Here is a 27322-nt window from a genome sequence, read left to right as displayed (position 1 = left end):
CCATTGTAATGGGACTGCTCCAATATTTTTGTTTAATTTCTTAAGTACTTGTTATTATTTGTATATAGTTTATTTTATACGTATGGATTTATTTTGTCACGTCTATATTATTTATTTTATATACGTATCGATCGATTTATATTGTGTGTAGACGTAATTATAATGGTTGGAGAAAGTTTATTTAATTTCTCATAATACAAAGACCTAAATTAATTAGATGGAATGTAAGACTAAAATTCAATGAAGAGAAAAATAAGACTAAAATTCAATCAAGAGAAAAACATAAACGAAATTGAAAAGTGAAAACAAAAAATAACGGTAGCACGCACGCATAACAACGCATATATATATATATATATATATATATATATATATATATATATATATATATATATATATATATATATATGGTTAATGCTTACTTTTTTATATTTTAAGCTTATACGTATGAGTATGACCAATTTTTTGAATCAGAATATATATGAACTGAAGTTGAAGATTTTGCTTTGATCTCACTTCATTTTTGGCAGGCATCTTAATTATTTATTAATTCCCAACCACCACAATTCCAGGTGTATTCAATTATATTTGTGCAGGTAAATTGATTTTGCATCGATTTTTGTTAACATTTTCCACATGAGCATATATATGTATTTTTTTAAATTAAATCTCCTAACCTTTTTTTATCTCAGCTCTAGTATTTTTTATATCATTATTTCCACGCAATTCTTGTATTTCTGTCATATCTATATAGTTTATTAAATACGTATGTGTGTGTAGATGTAATTATAATGGTTGGGAAAAGTTTATTTAATTTCTCATGATACATAGAAAGGCGTAAATAAATTAGATGGAATGTAAGACTAAAATTCAATCGAGAGAAAAATAAGACCAAAATTCAATCAAGAGAAAAATAAAAGACAAAAATTCAATCAAGCGAAAAAATATGAAACTAAAATTCAATCAAGAGAAAAACATAAACGAAATTGGAAAGTACTGAAAACGAAAAAATAACGGTAGCACGCATAACAACATGCAGATGGCCGATCGTTGAGTTAATAATCCTAGCCGCATTCTACCAAACAAGAAAGGTTGATAATGACAGAAATCAAGACGCATACGGCATAAATAAGCGGATAGTTGATTAAAAAATTCTTCAATTTCCAACCGTTGAGCGCATTCAGCAAGTGGAACGTGCTGCTTACTATGTGCAGCACAGAGAAGCCAACCGTCATAGCATAACCAAACCACGTCATCATCGGGTTATTGTCAACTCGATAACGACACAAAACCAAACACACCGAGATAGTTGATGTGAACGGCGCCACCCACAACAAACTTGTTCGATGCTTTGCCCCACCTACTCCCATTACCAATAAGATCTCCACACCCATTGTCACACATGCCACAATCACCTGATGATTCATATAAATAATAAATAAATTTTTTTTTACAAAATTATTGAATATAAATTTATATCGATGGAATTTTTTTTTTTTTTGATAAGTAATTACCTGCAACAAACTAAGTAAGAACATGGCTCGTCCTCCGAATTGTGCTCCGGCAACCATCTGTGGACGCTTCCAACCAGCTTCTTCATCTCCCTCTCCCGCCATCTCTTCAACCATCTGTGGACGCTCTTCTTCATCTCCCTCTCCCGCCATCTCTTCAACCATATGTGGACGCTCCCATCCCGCCATTTCAACCATATGTGGACGCTCCCAACCCGCTTCTTCGTTCTCTTCAACCATATGTGGACGCTCCCATCCCGCCATTTCAACCATATGTGGACCTCTCTTCGATCTTTACTCCTTTTTTCTTCGATATTTTCTACTTTATTTCGAGTACGTATTTAATTTGATATTTGATGATAGTAATTCAGTGTATATATAGACCAATTTTGATTATCTATTTTTAGGTATTATTTTGTATCTTAAGCAGCATGACCAATATTTTTGGAATGAGAACCATCAACTTGAGTAGTAGATTCTGATTTCGATTTTTTGTTTCCTTTTTGGCATAGATTCTATTTCCAACAACCACAAATAGTTCTACGTGAATTATATTTGGTACGTAGTTTCTTAATTTTAAGCATGCGTGCATGGCATGGCAATTAATTTTTTTTGGAAAGGTATGTACAACACATATTTCACTATTTTATATGGTAAGAATTGATATTATTATCATGCATAAATTAGAATTGTTTTTTGGAAAATTAAATATGAGAAATTAAATACGTACCAAAAGGAAATATATGCGCCAATATATATATATATATATATATATATATATATATATATATATATACTACGCTGTATGTGTTCATGATTGCCATTAATCTCTAGGAAAATCCAATAATTTTTCTTCTTGTCCATATTAGATCAACAAAAATCTGCAATTCTTGATAACACACGCAGTACTGCACACACAATGGCGGGAAACCTAATAACAACAACAAGGCCAATCTCCTCCTCGCTTGTGATTGGTAAGTCGTTCATCGCTAATTAATTAAATTAAATTAAACAACGATTAATAATTAATTATTGAAAGGGATTTATGTTGATGGTGCAGATTCAAAAGCTAAAGAGGAGTTAATGAAAGAGAATTGGCATATGCTGTATAACATGCTTTGGGAATTTTTGATCTCAATGCTAGTTATTTCGACTTCGGTGTATGGACTAATATTATTCAACAAACTATATGCTTATGTGCTTGCCCTCGGAACCGTGTTGGCCGCGATTAGTGTTATTCAGGGAGTCGGAAAAGCTTATTTTACGTATTTGCTACATATTGGACGTTTTGATATCTTGAGCGCATGGAGTCGGAACACACTCGTCAGCTTATTATACGACACTGTCTATCGCGACGATATTCTCCAAACTAGACGACATCGCTCGTCTCACGGTAATTAATTCAATTTAACTATATCTACTAGTTATAACTCATCATGACTAGCTATATACCATTTACCATATTACTTAATATATTCTTCATTCGTACACAGATGCCTCAACAGCAAATAGAGCAAACTCAGTGGTGATTAATATTGGTGAGTTAAACATGCATGCATGGATGCACCAAGTACAGTACGTACACTACAATAATATGTATATATAAATTTGATGTTTTATGTGTACGTATTGCAGATTCAGATACAAAGAAACAGTTGATGAACGAGTATTACATTTATATGGACATCCGGATTGTGGTTTTCATCGGGTCGATATTTCTCGCTCTCTCTATGACTATTCTCGTAAAAAAAATTAAAAAACCGGAGGTTCTTCCTATGGCTGTCGCTGCAGTTGTTATGGCCACGGTTTGTTTTATTCAGATCGTCGAAAAAGTTATTGTGATGGTTTTACTCCATAGCGCGTGTGGAGTCGGAACATGTTAGTCAGGTTATTATTCGACCATATCGAAGCCAACGCCATTTTCGAACGTATTCAAGATAACGAAGCATCATCACTTGCAATAATTACACCTCATCATGATAATCATCTTGAATTGGTGGTGTCCCAATAGTATTTACATGCACTGTAATTCAATTTAGTATTCTCATGATCGTTGTGGCTTATATATATAATTAGGTGTTTTTTTACATTCGATCATTTATCCCTACATGTTAGATTTTCTAATTGTCAAGAAAATATTCATCTTATATATATTATATATTAGCAAAAATTGTCATGTTATTCATTGAGACTACATATTTTTTTATATATTAAATATAGATTTTTTGAATGCAGTTTTCGAATAAACCGGTGGAATCGGTCGAAATTTAAAATTTGATCATAAATTGAATTCCAATGTTTGATTCAGTTTACAAAACAAAAAATTCTGAAACGGAATCAGAATTCCAAAAGTTGGGATGAAAATTTTAATCATATGAAAAATGAATTTAGTTTAGAGAATCCCGATCTATTCGGTAATTATCAAAAATCTTCTGAGGTTTGTTTTCGTCTTACACCAACCCCTTATAGTATCTTTTCACGGATTTTTCTTTTAATTCAGGGAATAGGCATTGACACAATTGGGAAAACATCCGGTTCTGTTAAAAAGGCATATGAAATGAAATCCTAGTAAGGAGAAAATGTCTTTTCACTCTTACGTCGCACGACGATTTGAGATCAAGCAATAAGGTGTTACACTATGACCTCAGGTCGGTGTTCTAGGTGAGCTGATGTTTGTTTAACCTAAAACTCCATTAAATGAGGCACACTTAAATACTAATATTAACATTATTACTGATGGAAATACGAATATATATATATATATATATATATATATATATATATATATATATATATATATATATATATATATATATATATATATATATATATATATATATATATATATATTTGTTTTTTTGAATAAATATAATAAAATAAATGAATGGGGCACCCCATAATATTAGAAAGCCCTTCTAGAATAATAATCCAATGAATATAGTCCTCAATTCCGAATAGCTGTGGCCCATTATTAATTTTATTTTACAAAAATAATAAATTAATTGAAAAAAGACACACTAGCTATTTGGGGGGGAAAGTTTCGGTCTGGTGCACCGTAATGCACTGGAAAAAAACTCACAGCTGGACAATTAGCGTGCACTTATATACAGACATATATAGATCCATACATACAGACAGAGAAGAAAAATAGAAGAACAGAGTGAAGAGGCCAAAGACATTATTTCATTATTGAACTCTGCTCCAATATTTTTGTTTATTTTTTTATATCATTATTTCCAAGCAATTATTGTACTTGTTATTATTAATTTGTATATAGTTTGTTGTATAGGTATCCGATTTATTTTGTCACGTCTATATTATTTATTTTATACTACGTATCGATCGATTTATATTGTGTGTAGATGTAATTATAATGGTTGGAAAAAGTTTATTTAATTTCTCATAATAGAAACGCGTAAATAAATTAGATGGGAATGTAAGACTAAAATTTAATCGAGAGAAAAATAAGACTAAAATTCAATATAATGAAGAGAAAAATAAGACTAAAATTCAATATAATGAAGAGAAAAATACAACTAAAATTCAACCAAGAGAAAAAACATAAACGAAATTGAAAAGTGAAAACGAACAATAACGGTAGCATGCATAACAAAAGATGGCCGATCGTTGAGTTAATCCTAGCCACCTTCTACCAAACAAGAAAGGTTGATAATGACAGAAACCAAGACGCATACGGCGTAAATAAGCGGATAGTTGATTAAAAAATTCTTCAATTTCCAACCGTTGAGCGCCTTCAACAAGTGGAACGAGCTGCTAGCCATGTGCAGCACGGAGAAGCCAACCGTCATAGCATAACCAATCCACGTCATCATCGGGTTATTGTCAACTCAATAACGACACAAAACCAAACACAATGAGATAATTGATGTGAACGGTGACACCCACAACAAACTTGTTCGATGCTTCGGCCCACCTACTCCCATTATCAGTGAGATCTCCACACCCATTGTCACACATGCCACAATCACCTGATTCATATAAATAATAAATAATTTTTTTTTGTACAAAATTATTGATTATAAATATATATTGATGGAATATTTTTTTTAATTTTTTTGTATATAAGTAATTACCTGCAGCAAACTAAGTAAGAAGATGGCTCGTCCTCCAACTTGTGCTTCGGCAACCATCTGTGGACGCTCCCAACCAGCTTCTTCATCTCCCTCTCCCGACATCTCTTCGATCTTTTCTCCTCCTTTTTTTTCGATCGTTTCTACTTTTTTTCGAGTAAATGGACTTTTTGTCGCTCTCATTTATTACGAGAGGAGATTATGTGAGAAGAGAGGATACAAGCCATATCTTTATGACGATGTGAGGTTTCCACCTCGGCAAGAGATCGTTACGAGTCGAGGCGATTAAGTGTTAACACCACCAGGTTTATCGGAGCTCATATTTCTAACTTAAAATGGGGCTCTCTCCTAGCTCGCATCTCCACCTCGAACACGAATCTATGAAAGCTCGAACCTCTTCTAATATCCTTGCGAGATGTTGCTTGAATTTATGTCCGACGTATAGTTATACATGTGTGGGGTAAGGGACAATGAGTCAGATAAACAAATGTGAAAAACCCTTGAGTTCGGTTAAATTTGATTTTCGAAGAATACGAGTCGTTAAAAGGGGTTGATCATTTAGCAACACTGAGGCGCTTTGTGCAAGATAAGCAACGTCGAGGCACTTTGTGCGAAATAAATAACACTGAGGCGCTTTAAGAGAAAAAATGAGGCGGTCAAATTGCGCAAAAATGAGGCGTTAAATCGCACAAAATGAGTCGTTAAATCGCAAAAAATGAGTCGTTAAATCGAGCAAATGATTTGTTTATTCGAGAAAAGAATGAGGCATTAATCGCCAAAAATGAGGCGTTAAATCGCGCAAAATGAGTCGTTAAATCGAGTAAATGAGTTGTTTAATCGAGAAAAAATGAGGCGGTCAAATCATGCAAAAATGAGGCGTTAAATCGCGCAAAATGAGTCGTTAAATCACAAAAAATGAGTCGTTAAATCGAGCAAGTGAGTCGTTTAAATCGAGAAAAGAATGAGGCGTTAATCGCCAAAAATGAGGCGTTAAATCGCGCAAAATGAGTCGTTAAATCGAGCAAATGAGTCGTTAATCGAGCAAAAATGAGGCGTTAAATCGCACGAAAATGAGGCGTTAAATTGCACAAGAACGAGGCGTTAAACACGCAAATGAGTTGTTAATTCGAGCAAAAATGAGTTGTTAAAATGGGCAAAAATAACTTATCAAATCAAACAGGTAAATTGCTAGAGCCATTCAAGCAACATGGCGAGATAAGCGCACAAGTCATACAATCAGAGAAAAAACGATGTAACGCAAAACGACAACACGTGAATAATACTCCTAGTCTAATCACGCCTTTTAGACTTCGGAGTAGGGGAGAGTAGTTGATACGGACCAAATTGTCTTCATGGGGTTTCCTAATCATTTATTGGGCCTTGGATTGAGTTTTCACTTGTATTAGGCCCAAAATCATATCAGACCCAAGAAGAGGAGTTATGGCAAGTTTGCTTATTTCTTGCCCATCAAGTATCCTCACATATAAATAGGGAGTTACTCTCAACCTTTCACTTCTATGCTTTCTCTTACATATCACAATCAATTATCTCTGAATAAAAACTGACTTGATTGTCGGAGCTTCTACGCCGGGAAACCCCTCCGGGCGTTGCAGGTACCCCTCCGGCGGTATCCCGACAAGCTATCATCCAAAATATCTTCCAAGGATCACACGTCATCATGTCCACCATTTTGGAGCAAATCAAAATGTAAGCCAAAAATCCCATTAAAAAAAAACATCATGAACCAAATCGAACAGTACATAATCCCAGATTCAACACAGTTCGAACAAGGAGAACTATATATATATTTAAAAAAAAAAGATAGAATAATATAATATAATATAATATAATATAATATAATATAATATAATATAATATAATATAATATAATATAATATAATATAATATAATATAATATAATATAATATAATATAATATAATATAATATAATATAATATAATATAATATAATAATATGAAATTAGTTAGAAGAGTTCAAATTAAAATTTAAGCATGGTCAAGTGCCGAGGGCCTAGGTTACTTAAGAGTTGAACAGTGAGATAAAACAAAAGCAAGGTAGAGCATAAGCTGCGCAAGTGGAAATGAAATTTCCAACCGTTGTGCACCTTCAGTGTGTGAAATGTGCAACGGCAGATCGAATCTCGCCCGAAAACCGTAGATAATACACCTGCACCAAATTCGAACCAGACCAGTAGTATATATTTATATATGGTTAATGGTATACTTTTTTATGTCTTAAACTTATACATGGTGTTAATATATATTATATCCATTATTATGGGATTTGATTAAAAAAACGACTCAGATTTATAAAATTCTTAATGCCATTCTCTTATCTTCCAAGTGATCAATGTTTCTGCAGCTCTAGTATTGTTTATTTTTGTTTATTTTTTTATATCACTATTTCCAAGCAATTCTTGTACTTGTTATTATTAATTTGTATATAGTTTATTTTATACGTATCGATTTATTCTGTCAAGTCTATATAGTTTATTATATACGTATTGATCGATTTATATTGTGTGTAGATGTAATTATAATGGTTGGGAAAAGTTTATTTAATTTCGCATAATAGAAAGGCGTAACTAAATTAGATGGAATGTCAGACTAAAATTCAATCAAGAGAAAAATAAGACTAAAATTCAATATAATGAAGAGAAAAATAAGACTAAAATTCAATCAAGACAAAAATAAAACTAAAATTCAACCAAGAGAAAAAACATAAACGAAATTGAAAAGTGAAAACGAAAAATAACGGCAGCACGCATAACAAAAGATGGCCGATCGTCGAGTTAATCCTGGCCGCCTTCTACCAAACAAGAAATGTTGATAATGACAGAAACCAAGACGCATACGGCGTAAATAAGCGGATAGTTAATTAAAAAAAAATTCAATTTCCAACCGTTAAGCGCCTTCAGCAAGTGGAACGTGCTGCTTCCTATGTGCAGCATAGAGAAGCCAACCGTCATAGCATAACCAAACCACGTCATCATCGGGTTGTTGTCAACTCGATAACGACACAAAACCAAACACACCGATATAAATGATGTAAACGGCGCCACCCACAACAAACTCGTTCGATGCTTCGGCCCACCTACTCCCATTACCAGTAAGATCTCCACACCCATTGTCACACATGCCGCAATCACCTGATTCATATAAATAATAAATAAAAAATTTTTACAAAATTATTGAATATAAATATATATTGATGGAATATTTTTTTTTTCTTTGATAAGTAATTACCTGCAGCAAACTAAGTAAGAAGATGGCTCGTCCTCCAGCTTGTGCTTCGGCAACCATCTGTGGACGCTCCCAACCAGCTTCTTCATCTCCCTCTCCCGCCATCTCTTCGATCTTTTCTCCTCCTTTTTTTTCGATCTTTTCTACTTTTTTTCGAGTACGTATTTAATTTGATATTTGATGATAGTAATTCAGTACATATATATAGACCAATTTTGATTATCTATTTTTAGGTATTAATTTGTATCTTAGGTAGCATGACCATATTTTTTGAATCAACTTGAATAGTAGATTCTCCTTTTGATTTTTTGTTTCTTTTTTGGCATAGATTCTATTTCTAACAACCACAAATAGTTCTACGTGAATTATATTTGGTACGTAGTTTCTTAATTTTAAGCATGCGTGCATGGCATGGCAATTAATTTTTTTTGGAAAGGTATGTACAACACAAATTTACTACGCCGAATATGACTATAGTTGAATATGACTATAGTCAACTAGTTTTGGTCTTACAATATATACACAAATTAAAATGAATAAAATAGGTGTTGTAATTAATTATGTATGCCGTATTAATTAGTACCGACTACGTCTACTACATGCACCTTCCCCATGCATGCCATATTTGTTCTATAGTTTGAATTTTTCATGCAAAAGTATTATTGTATATTTTTCTGGAAAATAAGTAGATAATACACATGCACGAAAAATTAGTATATAGTACATATATATAAGCGTCGAAGCCCTCTATTTTACTCTCCATTTCCGTTTTTTCCTTTTTCTTTCTGCCAACTTCCATGTAAAACGACGCCGTTCGGTGAAGCTCCACCAATCAGGTGGCTTTCTTAATTTACTTTCCATTTAATTTTACTATGCACGATTGCAATCGGCCATCTTCGGTGGGCCCAGATGTTTTTTTATTCTTTTACAAGCCTATAATGCAAATATGTGGGCCCGGCTCTCTTTTTTTCTTTCTTTTTCCTCCTGCTTCTACAGCTGTGTTCTCCTCTCCCTTTTCCGATGCGAATGCTGACCACCGCTCCGCCCCTCTTCTTCTCTCAGAGCCTTTTTCGTCTTTCATTTCGATTTCCTCTGCCGTCCAATTCTCACAGCCATGGGAGCGGGAGGCCTGCAATCGTTGACTCCCGCCCACTTCCACTCCCGCCGCCGCCTCGTCCGCCGCCCTGGTCGCCGCCCACCGCCTCTTCCGCCAGCGTCGCTTCCCACCGCATCTTTCCTCCACCTGCTCCGCCGCGCCTCCTCCTCCGCTTCCAGAAATTCCGTCGACCATCTCAAGAATTCCCAGCTACCCCCTCCCCCCTCCCCCTAACAGCTACTTTCCTCCAAAATAAGAAGCAAATTATTCATAATTTTCTGTCCATCTTTTCTTTTCTTTAATCGGGAAGACGAAATCCAGACTTTTAAGTCTCTTTCGGGCCTAAATTGTCGGGGCAGTTCGATGAAGGGAGAATCGAAGAGTTCATTCATGCAAGGGTATGTGAAAAATCAGATGCTTGTTTTTTTTTTTTTTTCTTTTTTTTTGTTTTCCAATAAATGATTTTTTTTTTTAGTTGGAGGATTAGATTTTTCGATAAGTGGGAATTGCCGTGTTGATTTGATAATCGTGATTATGTTCTTGTTTGTTGATTTAGAAAGGGTAGAGAATTTGACCAAAATCATGAGTTGAATATGATTTTTGACTTGTTCATGCATATGTGAAAATCGGAGAATTTGATTTTTCTTGTTCGTGATTTTTTTTTTTTTTTTTTTTTTTGGGCTTGCTTTTTCAATAAGGATAGTGTGATTTAGAGTAGAGCCCTTCAAATTTTAGTTGGAGAGTCAAATTTTTCGATTAGTAGGAGTTGCCTTGTGGATCTGAAATTCACCGAAACTAAACCGAAATCAAAACCCGAAATCCGAAAAGCAAAACCTCGAAAATCCGAAACCTGAAATCAGAAAACCAAAACTCGAAAACCCATTTTTTTGCTCTGAAATTCAAGCTTATTTTCTTGTTTTGTTGTTTATGAGCTATACATATATTTTTTCATATATAATTGCAGTTAACTGGAACAACAGCTGGAGGTTGTTCTTTTGAATATAATTTATGACTTAATTGGGATTTAAGCAATTTATTTTTCTTTTGAATATGTTTTTTTGACTTATTAGCATTTAAAGCAAATTTAGTATTCTATCATGGTTGTTCATACCATTAATGTTTTTAGCTTGAAAGTAATCCGAAATTGCTTGAGGTCATCGTAAAAAGATTGCGTTTTTTTTCGTCGCGTTTTCTTGACTGTTACGCAATATTCTTGAAAATTATGAATAATTTGCTTCTTATTATTGATTTAAATTCCCAACATGCAATGTTTGCTCACTTAGGTAGTTCTTCTGTGTATGCTTTGTACTGATATAAATTTTATTTACATTGCAAAACAGGTGTTTTGATTAGGCTAACATAGACTTACATCTGAAAATTTTAATGCAGTTTGGGACGAGGTATTCACGTAATGCAGTTTGATATGCTCAAACTCGGTTGGGGTCGTGTTTCTTCGATATGAACTGAGCCCTCTGATCAATGTTTTAGTTATGGGTTTTAATTTTCTATCGTAGATATGTGGAGACATTATTTTGTTCTGCTTTGCTGAAAATGATTAACTCATTATTTGGATCAATCATAATCCAACCATGAACAGCAGTTTAAAAACTTGCAAGCCCCAACTTACATTGCCCTCAAAGTTATCCGTACATAATGGGCAAACTGCCACCCCCCTAGTATATATATATATATATATATATATATATATATATATATATATATATATATATATATATGGTTAATGCTTACTTTTTTATGTTTTAAACTTATACGTATGAGTATGACCAATATTTGGAATCAGAATATGAACTGAAGTTGAAGATTTTGCTTTGATCTCACTTCATTTTTGGTGCAGGTAAATTGATTATTTATTCAATTCCAACCACCACAATTCCAGGTGTATTCAATTATATTTGTGCAGGTAAATTGATTTTGCATCGATTTTTGTTAACATTTTCTACATGAGCATATATATGTATTTTTTTAAATTAAATCTCCTAACCTTTTTTTTTATCTCAGCTCTAGTATTGTTTGAACTCTACTCCATTATTTTTGTTTAATTTTTTATATCATTATTTTCACGCAATTCTTGTCTTTCTGTCATGTCTATATAGTTTATTAAATACGTATATGTGTGTAGATGTAATTATAATGGTTGGGAAAAGTTTATTTAATTTCTCATAATACATAGAAAGGCGTAAATAAATTAGATGGAATGTAAGACTAAAATTCAATCGAGAGAAAAATAAGACAAAAATTCAATCAAGAGAAAAATAAAAGACTAAAATTCAATCAAGAGAAAAAATATGAAACTAAAATTCAATCAAGAGAAAAACATAAACGAAATTGGAAAGTACTGAAAACGAAAAAATAACGGTAGCACGCATAAAAACATGCAGATGGCCGATCGTTGAGTTAATAATCCTAGCCGCGTTCTACCAAACAAGAAAGGTTGATAATGACAGAAACCAAGACGCATACGGCGTAAATAAGCGGATAGTTGATTAAAAAATTCTTCAATTTCCAACCGTTAAGCGCCTTCAGCAAGTGGAACGTGCTGCTTCCTATGTGCAGCATAGAGAAGCCAACCGTCATAGCATAACCAAACCACGTCATCATCGGGTTATTGTCAACTCGATAACGACACAAAACCAAACACACCGAGATAGTTGATGTGAACGGCGCCACCCATAACAAACTTGTTCGATGCTTTGCCCCACCTACTCCCATTACCAATAAGATCTCCACACCCACTGTCACCCATGCCACAATCACCTGATGATTCATATAAATAATAAATAAAAAAATTTTACAAAATTATTGAATATAAATATATATCGATGGATTTTTTTTTTTTTTTGATAAGTAATTACCTGCAACAAACTAAGTAAGAACATGGCTCGTCCTCCGACTTGTGCTCCGGCAACCATCTGTGGACGCTCCCAACCAGCTTCTTCATCTCCCTCTCCCGCCATCTCTTCAACCATCTGTGGACGCTCTTCTTCATCTCCCTCTCCCGCCATCTCTTCAACCATATGTGGACGCTCCCATCTCGCCATTTCAACCATATGTGGACGCTCCCAACCCGCCATTTCAACCATATATGGACGCTCCCAACCCGCTTCTTCGTTCTCTTCAACCATATGTGGACGCTCGTCTCCCTCTCCCGCCATCTCTTCGATCTTTACTCCTTTTTTCTTCGATATTTTCTACTTTATTTCGAGTACGTATTTAATTTGATATTTGATGATAGTAATTCAGTGTATATATAGACCAATTTTGATTATCTATTTTTAGGTATTATTTTGTATCTTAAGCAGCATGACCAATATTTTTGGAATGAGAACCATCAACTTGAGTAGTAGATTCTGATTTCGATTTTTTGTTTCCTTTTTGGCATAGATTCTATTTCCAACAACCACAAATAATTCTACGTGAATTATATTTGGTACGTAGTTTCTTAATTTTAAGCATACATGCATGTCATGGCAATTAATTTTTTTTGGAAAGGTACAACACATATTTCACTATTTTATATGGTAAGAATTGATATTATTATCATGCATAAATTAGAATTGTTTTTTGGAAAATTAAATATGAAAAATTAAATACGTACCAAAAGGAAAAATATGTGCCTATATATATATATATATATATATATATATATATATATATATATATATATATATATATATATATATATATATATATATATAAAAGTATATATATATGTACATCGCCCCCTTCTTTCGCCCCCAAATTCTTTTCCTTTTCCATTTGGCCCGTTTATACACCAAACGACGTCGTTCGCTTTCCATCTTCCAATCCGCTGCCTTCAATTTTTTCTTTTCCCTTTATTTTCTCACTTTAAATCTTCTTTGTGAAAGTTGAAGAGTTATATTTCAATACTATTGCTTGTGTGTTTGAATTTTATTTTTTATTATTTATTTTTCAGCATACGTGGACAAAACATGATTTTGTTTTGGAGTATACATGAACAAAACTTTATCTTGTTTTGATAGCCTTCTCTGAGAAAGGGTGTACTTAGATTTCCTAGGTGTTTGTTCCCATTGCAGGTCTTCCACTTTATTTTCACCAATGTTTGTGTCATCTCAAGGTTAATAATTTGTTTTTCTTCTACTGTGTTTATATTAATTATTTGGTTTGTGTGGGTGGAAATTTTGTTGAAATTGCGTAGCTCTTGTCACATAAATGGCTACATCTGCACATAGTACAAAAAGAATGAACTATTTAACGGAGTCTTTCAACATTTCACTTGATGGATCCCAATGCACGAATCTTATGTGTTTCGTGCACTTCTTTTTCCATTAGTCTTGTTTAGCTATTCATTTTAGTGTGATATTTGTGTATATCTTCATAATTTTTGTTCCTTATTTTTTTCTTGCACTTCTTTCTTGATTAATCTTGTTTAGCTATTCATTTTGGTGAGATATTTGTGTTTTGTAGTTTGAGTCATAGAATTTTGTGTTTTTCTTTCTTGAGTATCGGATGTTTTGTTTTTCATGTCCATTCTTTTTTTGTGTATTAATGGATGGAAACGCTTTGAGTGCAGGTATGTATGCTCTTATGGTAGGATGTTCGGCTGATGAGTTCTTCCTTCCGCCTCCGTCAACCCTCTCACTATGTCTCCTGCCTCCCGTCCAAATCAGGTAAAACACGTATAATGAAAGGTTGTAGTGGTGTTTCTAGGTATCACCCCTGTATTTGGATCTCAGTTGTTATGGAATAATTTTTTTTTTTGTGGTGCTATGAGTATTTTAATTTTTTTTTCGTGTTGTTTTACTCTTCTTTTTTTACCTGCATGTATAAATATCCGCTTCCGAATCCTTGACTAAATTATTTCTCAAAATTCACGTTCGAAACAGTTGTTATATGGTTAACTTTTTTTGGTTTTTTTTTACAAGGGTCTTCAAACTTGGTTTTGCAGAAGTTTCAATCAGCTCAAGCACATTCACAAGTATGTCAGTGATCTGTATCTGCTCAAAACCCAATTAGATAGAAATATGTGTTTTTGCTTCATTAGCTCATTTTGCCTTCTGTTAGACTTTTGCTGCTGATATGCTTGGAAATGCTAATAGAGACCACTTCGTGCTTACTCGGGCATGATGACCTATGCGTATATTTCACTCCCTTTTTATTGATACTATCTGTTATATGTATATATTTGGATATGTAATGCTATCTGAAATATGTAGCTTGAGTTCCTATGTAGCTGAGTTAGTTTGGTTGCTGATGTGCATGTCTTTGACAACATATTGGTGGAACTCTTTAGAAGTTAGATTAAAATGCTGAATTTTTAATTTATCTTGTAGTAATATGTTTCTTATTCTTTTATAAATCATTTTGCCATTGGCAATTGTACTTGTATTAGTCAGTAATGTTTCTTTCTTTACACTTGTTATATGGAGTCATGTAATGTGATCTATATTGGGCATTAAGTACCGCGTGTGACGCGGTGTGATTCCCCTAGTATATATATATAAAAGTATATATATATGTACATCGCCCCCTTCTTTCGCCCCCAAATTCTTTTCCTTTTCCATTTGGCCCGTTTATACACCAAACGACGTCGTTCGCTTTCCATCTTCCAATCCGCTGCCTTCAATTTTTTCTTTTCCCTTTATTTTCTCACTTTAAATCTTCCTGCTTCACCTGCTTCTTTTTTTTTCCTTTTCGATTTTTTTTCTTCTCACCTCAGTTTCTCTCAAAAGTCAAAAGCTCCTGCGCGGAAAATCTCTCCCCTATTTTTCCCGTTCTCCGATATTTGTCATCGTTATTCCAAAACGTTTTTGCTCGCTCGCACTTAGTAACCCTTTCTCCAGTTTCCTCTCAATTTCTACAAAAAATTGTCCGAACCCCAGCCCAAAGACCCGGTTCCCCAAGCTGAAGACCCGACGGCACGCCCCACCGGGAAACCCACTGGTGACCCGACGTCCCGACCCGCTTTTGAACTCGGGCGCCTTCATGATCTCGACCGGAACGACTACGGGGCAGAGTCCCCGGAGAACCAGGAGGAAGAAGACAACACAGAGAATGTGAACTTCGAATCGGGTGTGGTTATTGCACCGGGTAGGTTTTATTTTCTCTTCACACACCGTTTTAATTTCTTGTTAGGGTATGATTCATCCGCGTGTTTTCAGCTGTTTCTTCTGTGGATTTTTTTTTTTTTTTTTTTCTTTTTGTTGCATGTGGTGGATTTTGTGTTCATTGCTTGCTTTTGTGTAGCAATGTTGATTATGGCATATGAACGAATTTAAGAAGTTTTTTATTTTCTTTGCGTGTAGTCGAGTCGGGGCTACGAGACTGATACTACGACGAACTGATATTCCTGAGCTGAATGTATATTATTGATCCCTGAGTTATTGGTTTTTTGATATGCATTGTAGAACACTAGAGTTAGACTTGCTGGGGTGGCGCCCGATTAGAACCTTTCGATTTTCAACTTTGTGTAAGGGATGTGTGAAATATATGAGGTCAAGTGTTAAAGGAGTTCGATCATAAAGACGAAATTTTTTCGACTTCAGCTTGCCGATTTTGTGTACGTATTGACTTTGACAGGTAGCATATTGTGGCACGAGTAACGTGCGCACGATTCGTGTCGTTAAATCTGTCAAGTTTGGATTGGATACGGCTTTACCGGGAAAGACACAGATCCCCGATTAGAATGTACTTTATAAACAACCAAGAGGACTTTTTGGACTTTTCACCAGCCGCACCCGATAATGACCGAGATCATGGTTAATTACTCCACGCGAATTTAGTCTTGAAACGAAACCTACTGTTGATTAGTCAAACTCATTTCAGGTTGTAAATTGACGTATGCTAAAGAATATTGAACCCTAGCCTTTTGTGATGGTAAATATTTCAATCTGTGAGTAGTTTCTTTATGCTTTCTATAGATCCAAATGATTGGTCGATGCCTTGGTAAAAAAAAAAAATCACACTTCTTAGTATCTTATGAAACGATTAAATTGTTGCTTTTTTTTTTTTTTTTTCTTGGGACTGTACTTTGATTTGGTAGTGGTAAGAATTCTCGTGATCATTGTTGGCATCGTATAATTCTTTTTTATATTTCCTGAGACATGCCCACACATGCTTGTATCGGTTTCTATTTAGTTACAGCTGTTAATTTTTATTATTTTTTGTGATTTATCATTTCATTTTTCTGGTTGACGTGTGGGGTGTTGGACAAGGATAACTCAGATGGAAGAACGTGTCTTTATCGTATAATTACATATATAACTCAGATGGAAATAGTTTCTGAGTTGAAGGCCCTTGAGTACTTGTTTGTTCAATAAAATTGTGTGGATTTTTCTACTTCGTTGTGTGTTGTGTTGGTGTTGAACTGCCTTAGTAGACTTTTTAATATTGTGGGGATTTTTCTACTTCATTGTGTGGATTTTTCTACTTTTTAACCATAATGTGTTAAAAAAATATTTGCATATCGAGAGTTTAGTTGTCTCTTTACCCATGAACTGAAATACAAGAGGAGAAAGGGGAGGGCGGCGCACCACATCAAATCATCAACAATGCCGCCGAGGAGTTTCACACATCCATTACGGGATTTTTATCTTATGTTTTGTCTTTGTTGCTATTAAATAGTAATTTTCGTCCTTTTAAATCTTTACGAGCCATGAGAGATAGAAATTTATAACTTACGAAAAAATTGACCAAGCACCGCGCCTTGCGCGGTGTTCCATCACTAGTATATATATATATATATATATATATATATATATATATATATATACTACGCTGTATGTGTTCATGATTGCCATTAATCTCTAGGAAAATCCAATAATTTTTCTTCTTGTCCAAATTAGATTAACAAAAATCTGCAATTCTTGATAACACACGCAGTACTGCACACACAATGGCGGGAAACCTTACAATAACAACAACAAGGCCAATCTCCTCCTCGCTTGTGATTGGTAAGTCGTTAATTGCTAATTAATTAAATTAAATTAAACAACGATTAATAATTAATTATTGAAAGGGATTTATGTTGATGGTGCAGATTCAAAAGCTAAAGGGGAGTTAATGAAAGAGAATTGGCATATGCTGTATAACATGCTTTGGGAATTTTTGATCTCAATGCTAGTTATTTCGACTTCGGTGTATGGACTAATATTATTCAACAAACTATATGCTTATGTGCTTGCCCTCGGAACCGTGTTGGCCGCGATTAGTGTTATTCAGGGAGTCGGAAAAGCTTATTTTACGTATTTGCTACATATTGGACGTTTTGATATCTTGAGCGCATGGAGTCGGAACACACTCGTCAGCTTATTATACGGCACTGTCTATCGCGACGATATTCTCCAAACTAGACGACATCGCTCGTCTCACGGTAATTAATTCAATTTAACTATATCTACTAGTTATAACTCATCACTAGCTATATACCATTTACCATTACTTAATATATTCTTCATTCGTACACAGAAACCTCATCAACAGCAAATAGAGCAAACTCAGTGGTCATTAGGGCCTGTTTGGTTGAATTAAGCATTGAACACTGAATGCTGAATATATTGCTGAATCGTTAAGAGCAGTGTCTGAATACTGAATACTGAATGCTGAATGTTTAAGCTTGTTTGATAACATTAACGTTATTGTATCTAAATAATGTAATTTTACTATATAAACCCTCATAATTATTGAACATATATTTATTTACTATAATTATAAATTATTAAATTAAAAAGAGATCAAAAAAAAAAATAACTATGTAACTTTTAATTATATATTATATTTATTTACACATAAATAAAAGTTGTAAATTCAAATCCTATAATGTTGACAAATATAAATAAATAAAATTTTCAACATAATTTAAAAGATTTAACAAAAATTGCACAAGAAAAAAAAGGAAACAAATTAAATTCCACAATACCAATTGTGGAAGGAAATATATATATATATATATATATATATATATATATATATATATATATATATATATATATATATATATATATATATATATATATATATATATATATATATATATATATATATATATATATATATATATATATATATATATATGTGTGTGTGTGTGTGTGTGTGTGTGTGGGGTTGGGGGTGTATTATATTTCATTATAATAATAATTTAACGAAAAATTAGATTTACATTAATTGTTTTGTTAAATGGGCTTTTTGAAACATCTGACACCCATTTATTGCCTTTAATAGTTTGGCGTAAGACATTGTGAAGAAAATAAAAGAAAGGTTATATTTGTCCCAAGTGGATTCAGAGCAAGCTCTTACCGAATAAGTGATTAATTTTAGGCCGAATCAATAAGAAGTAGATGGCTTTATTCAGACATACTTACCAAACAAGCTTAATGGGATATTGCTGACCGAATAAGTATACATGTCCATTAAGAGGCTATCAAACATGCATGCACCAAGTACAGTACGTACACTACAATAATATGTATATATAAATTTGATGTTTTATGTGTACGTACTGCAGATTCAGATACAAAGAAAGAGTTGATGAACGAGTATTACATTTATATGGACATCCGGATTGTGGTTTTCATCGGGTCGATATTTCTCGCTCGCTCTATGACTTTTCTCGTAAAAAAATTTAAAAAACCGGAGGTTCTTCCTATGGCTGTCGCTGCAGTTGTTATGGCTACGGTTTGTTTTATTCTTATCGTCGAAAAAGTTATTGTGATGGTTTTACTCCATAGTGGGTGCCAAAGCTGCGTGCGCGCGTGGAGTCGGAACATGTTGGTCAGGTTATTATTCGACCATATCGAAGCCAACGCCATTTTCGAATGTATTCAAGATAACGAAGCATCACTTGCAGTAATTACACCTCATCATGATAATCATCTTGAATTGGTGGTGTCCCAATAGTATTTACATTCACTCTAATTCAATTTAGTATTCTCATGGTCGTTGTGGCTTATATATATAATTAGGTGTTTTTTCTTTTTTTTTTCTTTTTTTTTTTTTTTTTTTTTGCATTCGATCCTTTATCCCTACATGTTAGATTTTCTAATTGTCAAGAAAATATTCATCTTATATATATTATATATTAGCAAAAATTGTCATGTTATTCATTGAGACTACATATTTTTTTATATATTAAATATAGATTTTTTGAATGTAGTTTTCGAATAAACCGGTGGAATCGGTCGAAATTTAAAATTTGATCATAAATTGAAATCCAATGTTTGATTCAGTTACAACACAAAAAATTCTGAAACGGAATCAGAATTCCAAAAGTTGGGATGAAAATTTTAATCATATGAAAAATGAATTTAGTTTAGAGAATCCCGATCTATTCGGTAATTATCAAAAATCTTCTGAGGTTTGTTTTCGTCTTACACCAACCCCTTATAGTGTCTTTTCACGGATTTTTCTTTTAGTTCAGGGAATAGGCATTGACACAATTGGGAAAACATCCGGTTCTATTAAAAAGGCATATGAAATGAAATCCTAGTAAGGAGAAAAACGTCTTTTCACTCTTACGTCGCACGACGATTTGAGATCAAGCAATAAGGTGTTACACTATGACCTCAGGTCGGTGTTCTAGGTGGGCTGACGCTTGTTTAACCTAAAATTCAATTAAATGAGGCACACTTAAATACTAATATTAACACTAATACTGATGGAAATACGAACCGATTTAATGAATTGCATTTTCCTCGTTAGTGGCGATCAATATTGAATATATATAAATAAATAAATAAATAAATATATATATATATATATATATATATATATATATATATATATATATATATATATATATATATATATATATATATATATATATATATATATATATATTTGTTTTTTTTGAATAAATATAATAAACTAAATGAATGGGCTTTACACCCATAATATTAGCAAGCCCTTCTAGAATAATAATCCAATGAATATAGTCCTCAATTCCGAACAGCTGTGGCCCATTATTAATTTTATTTTACAAAAAATATAAATTAATTGAAAAAAGACACACTAGCTATTTGGGGGGGAAAGTTTCGGTCTGGTGCACCGTAATGCACTGGAAAAAAACTCACAGCTGGACAATTAGCGTGCACTTATATACATACATATATAGATACATTTAGACAGACAGAGAAGAAAAATAGAAGAACAGAGTGAAGAGGCCAAAGACATTATTTCATTATTGAACTCTGCTCCAATATTTTTGTTTATTTTTTTTATATCATTATTTCCAAGCAATTCTTGTACTTGTTATTATTAATTTGTATATAGTTTGTTGTATACGTATCTGATTTATTTTGTCACGTCTATATTATTTATTTTATACTACGTATCGATCGATTTATATTGTGTGTAGATGTAATTATAATGGTTGGAAAAAGTTTTTTTAATTTCTCATAATAGAAACGCGTAAATAAATTAGATGGGAATGTAAGACTAAAATTTAATCGAGAGAAAAATAAGACTAAAATTCAATATAATGAAGAGAAAAATAAGACTAAAATTCAATATAATGAAGAGAAAAATAAAACTAAAATTCAACCAAGAGAAAAAACATAAACGAAATTGAAAAGTGAAAACGAAAAATAACGGTAGCATGCATAACAAAAGATGGCCGATCGTTGAGTTAATCCTAGCCACCTTCTACCAAACAAGAAAGGTTGACAATAACAGAAACCAAGACGCATACGGCGTAAATAAGTGGATAGTTGATTAAAAAATTCTTCAATTTCCAACCGTTGAGCGCCTTCAGCAAGTGGAACGAGCTGCTAGCCATGTGCAGCACGGAGAAGCCAACCGTTATAGCATAACCAATCCACGTCATCATCGGGTTATTGTCAACTCGATAACGACACAAAACCAAACACAACGAGATAATTGATGTGAACGGCGACACCCACAACAAACTTGTTCGATGCTTCGGCCCACCTACTCCCATTATCAGTGAGATCTCCACACCCATTGTCACACATGCCACAATCACCTGATTCATATAAATAATAAATAATTTTTTTTTGTACAAAATTATTGAATATAAATATATATTGATGGAATATTTTTTTTAATTTTTTTTTATATAAGTAATTACCTGCAGCAAACTAAGTAAGAAGATGGCTTGTCCTCCAACTTGTGCGTCGGCAACCATATGTGGACGCTCCCAACCAGCTTCTTCATCTCTCTCTCCCGACATCTCTTCGATCTTTTCTTCGATATTCGATCGTTTCTACTTTTTTTCGAGTACGTATTTAATTTGATATTTGATGATAGTAATTCAATGTATATATAGACCAATTTTGATTATTTATTTTTAGGTATTATTTTGTATCTTAGGCAGCATGACCAATATTTTTGGAATGAGAACCATCAACTTGAGTAGTAGATTCTGCTTTCGATTTTTTGTTTCCTTTTTGGCATAGATTCTATTTCCAACAACCACAATAATTAATATTTGGTATGTAATTTCTTAATTTTATGCATGCATGGCATGGCAATTATTTTTTTTGGAAAAACCCCCCAAATCTTCTTTTGTTATACGGAAAGGTACAACACATACTCGCATTTGATATAAACGCATACTCGCATTTCCCTTCCTTTATAATTCCAAAATTGTTCTTTCCACTACACCCATCCCCGTTTTTCCTTTTTTTTATTTGTATTAAATGGGAATTAACCATTAAGCACTTGATTTACTATATATGTTGCTTACAAAAGAAGAGTAGGTTCTCTAAAAAAAAAAAAGAACAGTAGGTTACAGTTTTTGGATTGTATAAGTTTTGCCTGAGATGAATATTTAAGATTTTCCAGTTACTTCATGATTTATTTAACGACACGGACCGGTGCAAGACACACGACACATTACGACAAATGACATGCAATTAACTTGTCTCAAAATAACAAACAGCTAAACAATTGTAACAAAAAATAAATAAATAAAAATTTTAATTAAACGGCTAAATCCTTTTACCAGTAATATGTATTGTGAATTGTGATTCACATTAACATTAATATATATATATATATATATATATATATATATATATATATATATATATATATATATATATATATATATATATATATATATATATATATATATATATATATATATATATTAAATGTTAGAGATAATTCTCATTGCATTAATTGTAAAATATTATCTCTTGATTGGATTTAATTTGTTTTTACTTATAATAGGGTAAACAACATAAAACCCCCCTATGTTAAGGAAAACCTGCGCCAAAATTCTTTGTATATTTTTTTTTTGCGTGAAATCCCCTTGCGTTTCATTTTACTGTGCACGAAATCCCCTTTTCCGTTAAAAGTTAACGCCGTTAACTATAGAGGGGATTTTAAGCATGTTTTTATAACATAGGGGTATATATATATAGTTTTAGCCATTTTCCACTATATATTTTACCATTTTCAGTCAATTTTATGTTGAAAATTTTGGTATTTATATTTTTTTCTTCAAAAACATCTAATTGCTTACATTTTTTTTTCTAAATAAAACCTTTTATTTTTGTCATTTTGAGTTTCTTTATTTATTTTTTCTTAAATGTCTTCCGTTAATTCAAACATCCTAAGATTACAAACATCTTTACAATCCTATTATTGTTGAGAATTTGAACTACCGGAAGGCATTTAAGAAAAAAATGAAGAAATTCAAAATGACAAAAATAAAAGATTTTTATTCAGAAAATTAAACAAAAAGTCTAAGTAATTAAATGTTTTGAAGGAAAAAATAAAAAAATAAAAAATTTTTCAAGTAAAATTGACCGAAAATGTTAAAAAATATAGTGAAAAATGGCTCAAACAAACCCTTATATTTATAGGTTTAGCAGGGGTATTTTCGTCAAAATTTGGAAAAAATGTAATAGCAGGGGGGTTTTTGTATTTATGTGTAGTACAGAGGGGTAAATGATACAAACTCCATAGTACAGGGGTGTTTTTGTATTTAACCCTTATATTATTTCTATTAATTTCAGGAATTCTTCAGTACTTGTTATTATCTGTATAGTGTATTTATACGTATCAATTTATAATGCTATCTGTAGATCTAATCATATATATAATATTACCAAGAAAGTTTATTTAGACAATGTTTTGAAGCGTTTCGGAACTTATTTTGATTACATTTTTAGGAAATATGTTTTAGGGGAAGAATTGAGAATGAAAGTAATATTTGTTTATATTTTGGAAGGAGACAAAATACACTGTAGGAGTCAAATCATGTTTAAATGTGTTAAAGAAAAGTATTTTAAAAGAAAAAAAAAATAAAAATAAAGTGATGTTTATCTGTTTTTTAGTGAAGATATATATTTTACTATAGCAGTCACATCACGTCTGAAAGAGAGAGAAATTTTTGAAATTAATGTTGGTCTAATTTATTTAGGGTAGTTATTGGGCCAGATTTAGGAGGCCCAATAGAAGTATTCGATGGGCCCAAAAAATAATTTAAAAAAAAAAGGAAAAAGGAAAAACGGGGATGGGTGTACTTGTAGAGGAAAGAACAATTTCGGAATTATAAAAGAAAGGAAAGGCGAGTATGCGTTTATATCAAATAGTGAAATATGTGTTGTACCTTTCCGTATAACAAAAGAAGATTTGGGGGGTTTTTCCAAAAATATTAATTTGCATGCCATGCATGCATGCGTAAAATTAAGAAACTAGGTACCAAATATAATTCATGTAGAACTACTGTGGTTGTTGGAAATAGAATCCAAGGTTCTAAAAGGCGGTTATCGAGTACGTGGCGGTTAGGGATCGCCACACGATAAATCGGTGCGACGGTGATTTATCGGAGATAAATCGGAAATATATCAGTTTTTAAATTTAGTGTAATATATTTCTAAATATTATTTGTAAATACTCAAAATATATATAAACGAATATTTAAACATAATTATATCCTATCATTCATATGTTATTATATAATTCTAATTACTCAATAAATAACAAAAATTTAAAAATAATAAGATCATAATATAATAAAAGATTCTTACGAAATACAAATACTACGCAAGTCTTTCGCATCAACAATTAATATAAATACAACAAAGCATAAATTGCGGGATAGTACTTGGTTTGGTTTTGGAAGTTGAAAGAATTGGAGAAAAACAAAAAATCAAAACATATTTTCATTTTAATTTAAATTTAAAAAAAAAAACAAAAACAAAAACAAAACCGATTTGTTGACCGATATATCGGTTTGACCCGCCAAAAAACCGCCGCAAACCGCCTCGCCGTAAAAAACCGATATTCTAAACCGCCTCAATAAAATCGTAAAGGTTTATAACCGATACCGATATGGCGGCCGATATATCGACCGCCACGACCGCTATTTAGAACACTGATAGAATCTATGCCAAAAAGGAAACAAAAAATCGAAAACAGAATCTACTACTCAAGTTGATGGTTCTCATTCCAAAAATATTGGTCATGCTGCCTAAGATACAAAATAATACCTAAAAACAGATAATCAAAATTGGTCTATATATATACACTGAGTTACTATCATCAATCAAATTAAATACGTACTCGAAAAAAAATAGAAAATATCAAAAAAAAAAAGAGGAGAAAAAATCGAAGAGATGGCAGGAGAGGGAGATGAAGAAACTGGTTGGGAGCGTCCACAGATGGTTGCGGAAGCACAAGTTGGAGGACGAGCCATCTGCTTACTTAGTTTGCTGCAAGTAATTACTTATATAAAAAAAATAAAAAAAAAATTCCATCAATATATATATATATATATATATATATATATATATATATATATATATATATATATATATATATATATATATATATTCAATAATTTTGTACAAAAAAAATTATTTATTATTTATATGAATCAGGTGATTGTGGTATGTGTGACAATGGGTGTAGAGATCGCATTGATAATGGGAGTAGGTGGACCGAAGCATCGAACAAGTTTGTTGTGGGTGGCGCCATTCACATCGATTATATCGGTGTGTTTGGTTTTGTGTCGATATCGTGTTGACAATAACCCGATGATGACGTGGTTTGTTTATGCTATGACGGTTGGCTTCTCTGTCCTGCACATAGGAAGCAACATGTTCCACTTGCTGAAGGCGCTCAACGGTTGGAAATTGAATTTTTTTTTAATCAACTATCCGCTTATTTACGACGTATGCATCTTGGTGTATGTCATTATCACCCTCTCTTATTTGGTAGAAACCGGCTAGGATTAACTCATTAGGCGTGCTACCGCTAGTTTTCGTTTTCAGTACTTTTCAATGTCGTTTATGTTTTTCTCCTGATTGAATTTTAGAATTTTAGTCTTATTTTTCTCTTCATTATATTGAATTTTAGTCTTATTTTTCTCTTGATTGAATTTTAGTCTTACATTCCATCTAATTAATTTAGGCTTTCTATTATGAGAAATTAAATAAACTTTAGATGGTTGTTGTCGTCCACCCACCTGATTTAATATATATATTTATTTTGCCGGGAGTTAGATACTACGTCTCGTTATATATATATACACCGGGTGCCTATTTTGCTTGTCGAGAGTTTTCATTATTGCAATATTATTATAAAAATAATTAAAATTAGGTGATGTTAAGTGAGGACTAGCTTTGTATAAAAAAAAAAGACTGGGAATGAAAGTTTAATTAGCCCACTTGAATAAATTAACGGAACATTAATTACAGCCTCACGTTTCTCTTTCTAACAAATTGAATGGAACACAAGGTTGGTTATTAGGTCTTATTTTGAGATTTAATTTATTTATTTTTATTTTTTCTAAAAATTGTGGAAAATGTTAACAAAAATCGTTGCAAAATCAATTAGCTGCACAAATATAATTGAATACACCTGGAATTGTGGTGGTTGGGAATTAATAAATAATTAAGATGACTGCCAAAAATAAAGTGGTGAGATCAAAGCAAAATCTTCAACATCATCAGTTCCATATTCTAATTCCAAATATTAATTGGTCATACTCATACGTATAAGTTTAAAATATAATTAAAAAGTAAAAACAAATAAACAAATTAAATTGCATTACTAAAACATCAGACCATACAAAGAAAAACCCTAAGAGAGAGAGACAGAGAGAGAGAGAGAGAGAGTGTGTAAAAATTAGTCCTTTTTTATAAATTAATTAAGGGTTTTGTTATTTGCAGCGGGACGTTTACTGAAATTGGTTTATTTGCAGCGGTACCTTTTTCATTTAATTTTTTTTTTCAATTTCTCTCTCCTATTCCAAACACTCTCTAGAAATTCGAATTTCGTAAAAAAATTTGAATCTCCCGTTTTCTGGAGCACGGAAACTCGAAGAAATTTCAAGTTTCCGTGCTCTGCAGAACGGGAGATTCAAACGGCTTGAATCCTCCGTTCTGCAGA

General features: G+C 32.6%; 1 protein-coding gene and 3 long non-coding RNA genes across 6 annotated transcripts; all 4 read left to right on the top strand.

The window, feature by feature from the left end:
• The first annotated feature begins 2598 nt into the window (after window positions 1-2598).
• On the top strand, window positions 2599-3246 carry LOC148771263 (uncharacterized). The gene is made up of 3 exons (XR_016030918.1): window positions 2599-2904; window positions 3005-3049; window positions 3147-3246. It is a non-coding gene; the product is annotated as an uncharacterized LOC148771263 (long non-coding RNA).
• A 6403-nt stretch (window positions 3247-9649) lies between these two features.
• Window positions 9650-11555, top strand: LOC148771262 (uncharacterized). Its single transcript, XR_016030917.1, has 2 exons — window positions 9650-10359; window positions 11351-11555. It is a non-coding gene; the product is annotated as an uncharacterized LOC148771262 (long non-coding RNA).
• Window positions 11556-13886: 2331 nt separating this feature from the next.
• Window positions 13887-15376, top strand: LOC148771261 (uncharacterized). Of its 2 annotated transcripts, none has more exons than XR_016030916.1 (3): window positions 13887-14078; window positions 14535-14631; window positions 14910-15376. It is a non-coding gene; the product is annotated as an uncharacterized LOC148771261 (long non-coding RNA). The 2 variants fall into 2 exon arrangements; XR_016030915.1 differs by having other exon boundaries at window positions 13888-14078; window positions 14887-15376.
• Window positions 15377-15516: 140 nt separating this feature from the next.
• LOC148771260 (uncharacterized) lies at window positions 15517-19961 on the top strand. 2 transcript variants are annotated; one of them, XM_088817010.1, is made up of 5 exons: window positions 15517-16051; window positions 17843-17913; window positions 18000-18332; window positions 18428-18462; window positions 19464-19961. In XM_088817010.1, the coding sequence occupies exons 2-5, from the start codon at window positions 17856-17858 to the stop codon at window positions 19485-19487; spliced, it is 450 nt and encodes a 149-aa protein (XP_088673136.1). In that variant the 5' UTR covers window positions 15517-16051; window positions 17843-17855; the 3' UTR covers window positions 19488-19961. The 2 variants fall into 2 exon arrangements, with proteins under 2 accessions (XP_088673136.1, XP_088673135.1); XM_088817009.1 differs by lacking the exon at window positions 18428-18462.
• The last annotated feature ends 7361 nt before the right edge of the window (window positions 19962-27322 follow it).

Source organism: Erythranthe guttata, chromosome 4 (assembly GCF_056151865.1).
Source record: "Erythranthe guttata isolate IM_541 chromosome 4, IM_541, whole genome shotgun sequence".
NCBI classification, from domain to species: domain Eukaryota; kingdom Viridiplantae; phylum Streptophyta; class Magnoliopsida; order Lamiales; family Phrymaceae; genus Erythranthe; species Erythranthe guttata.
This window is presented reverse-complemented; position numbering and strand designations above follow the sequence as displayed.

Excerpts from the sequence above, each read along its gene's own strand:
- LOC148771260 (XM_088817009.1), top strand. The coding sequence starts at position 17,856 with ATGGCGGGAAACCTTACAATAACAACAACAAGGCCAATCTCCTCCTCG. Across the intron at positions 17,914-17,999 it reads CTCCTCCTCGCTTGTGATTG|ATTCAAAAGCTAAAGGGGAG; the intron begins GTAAGTCGTTAA and ends TTGATGGTGCAG. Across the intron at positions 18,333-19,463 it reads ACGACATCGCTCGTCTCACG|ATTCAGATACAAAGAAAGAG; the intron begins GTAATTAATTCA and ends TACGTACTGCAG.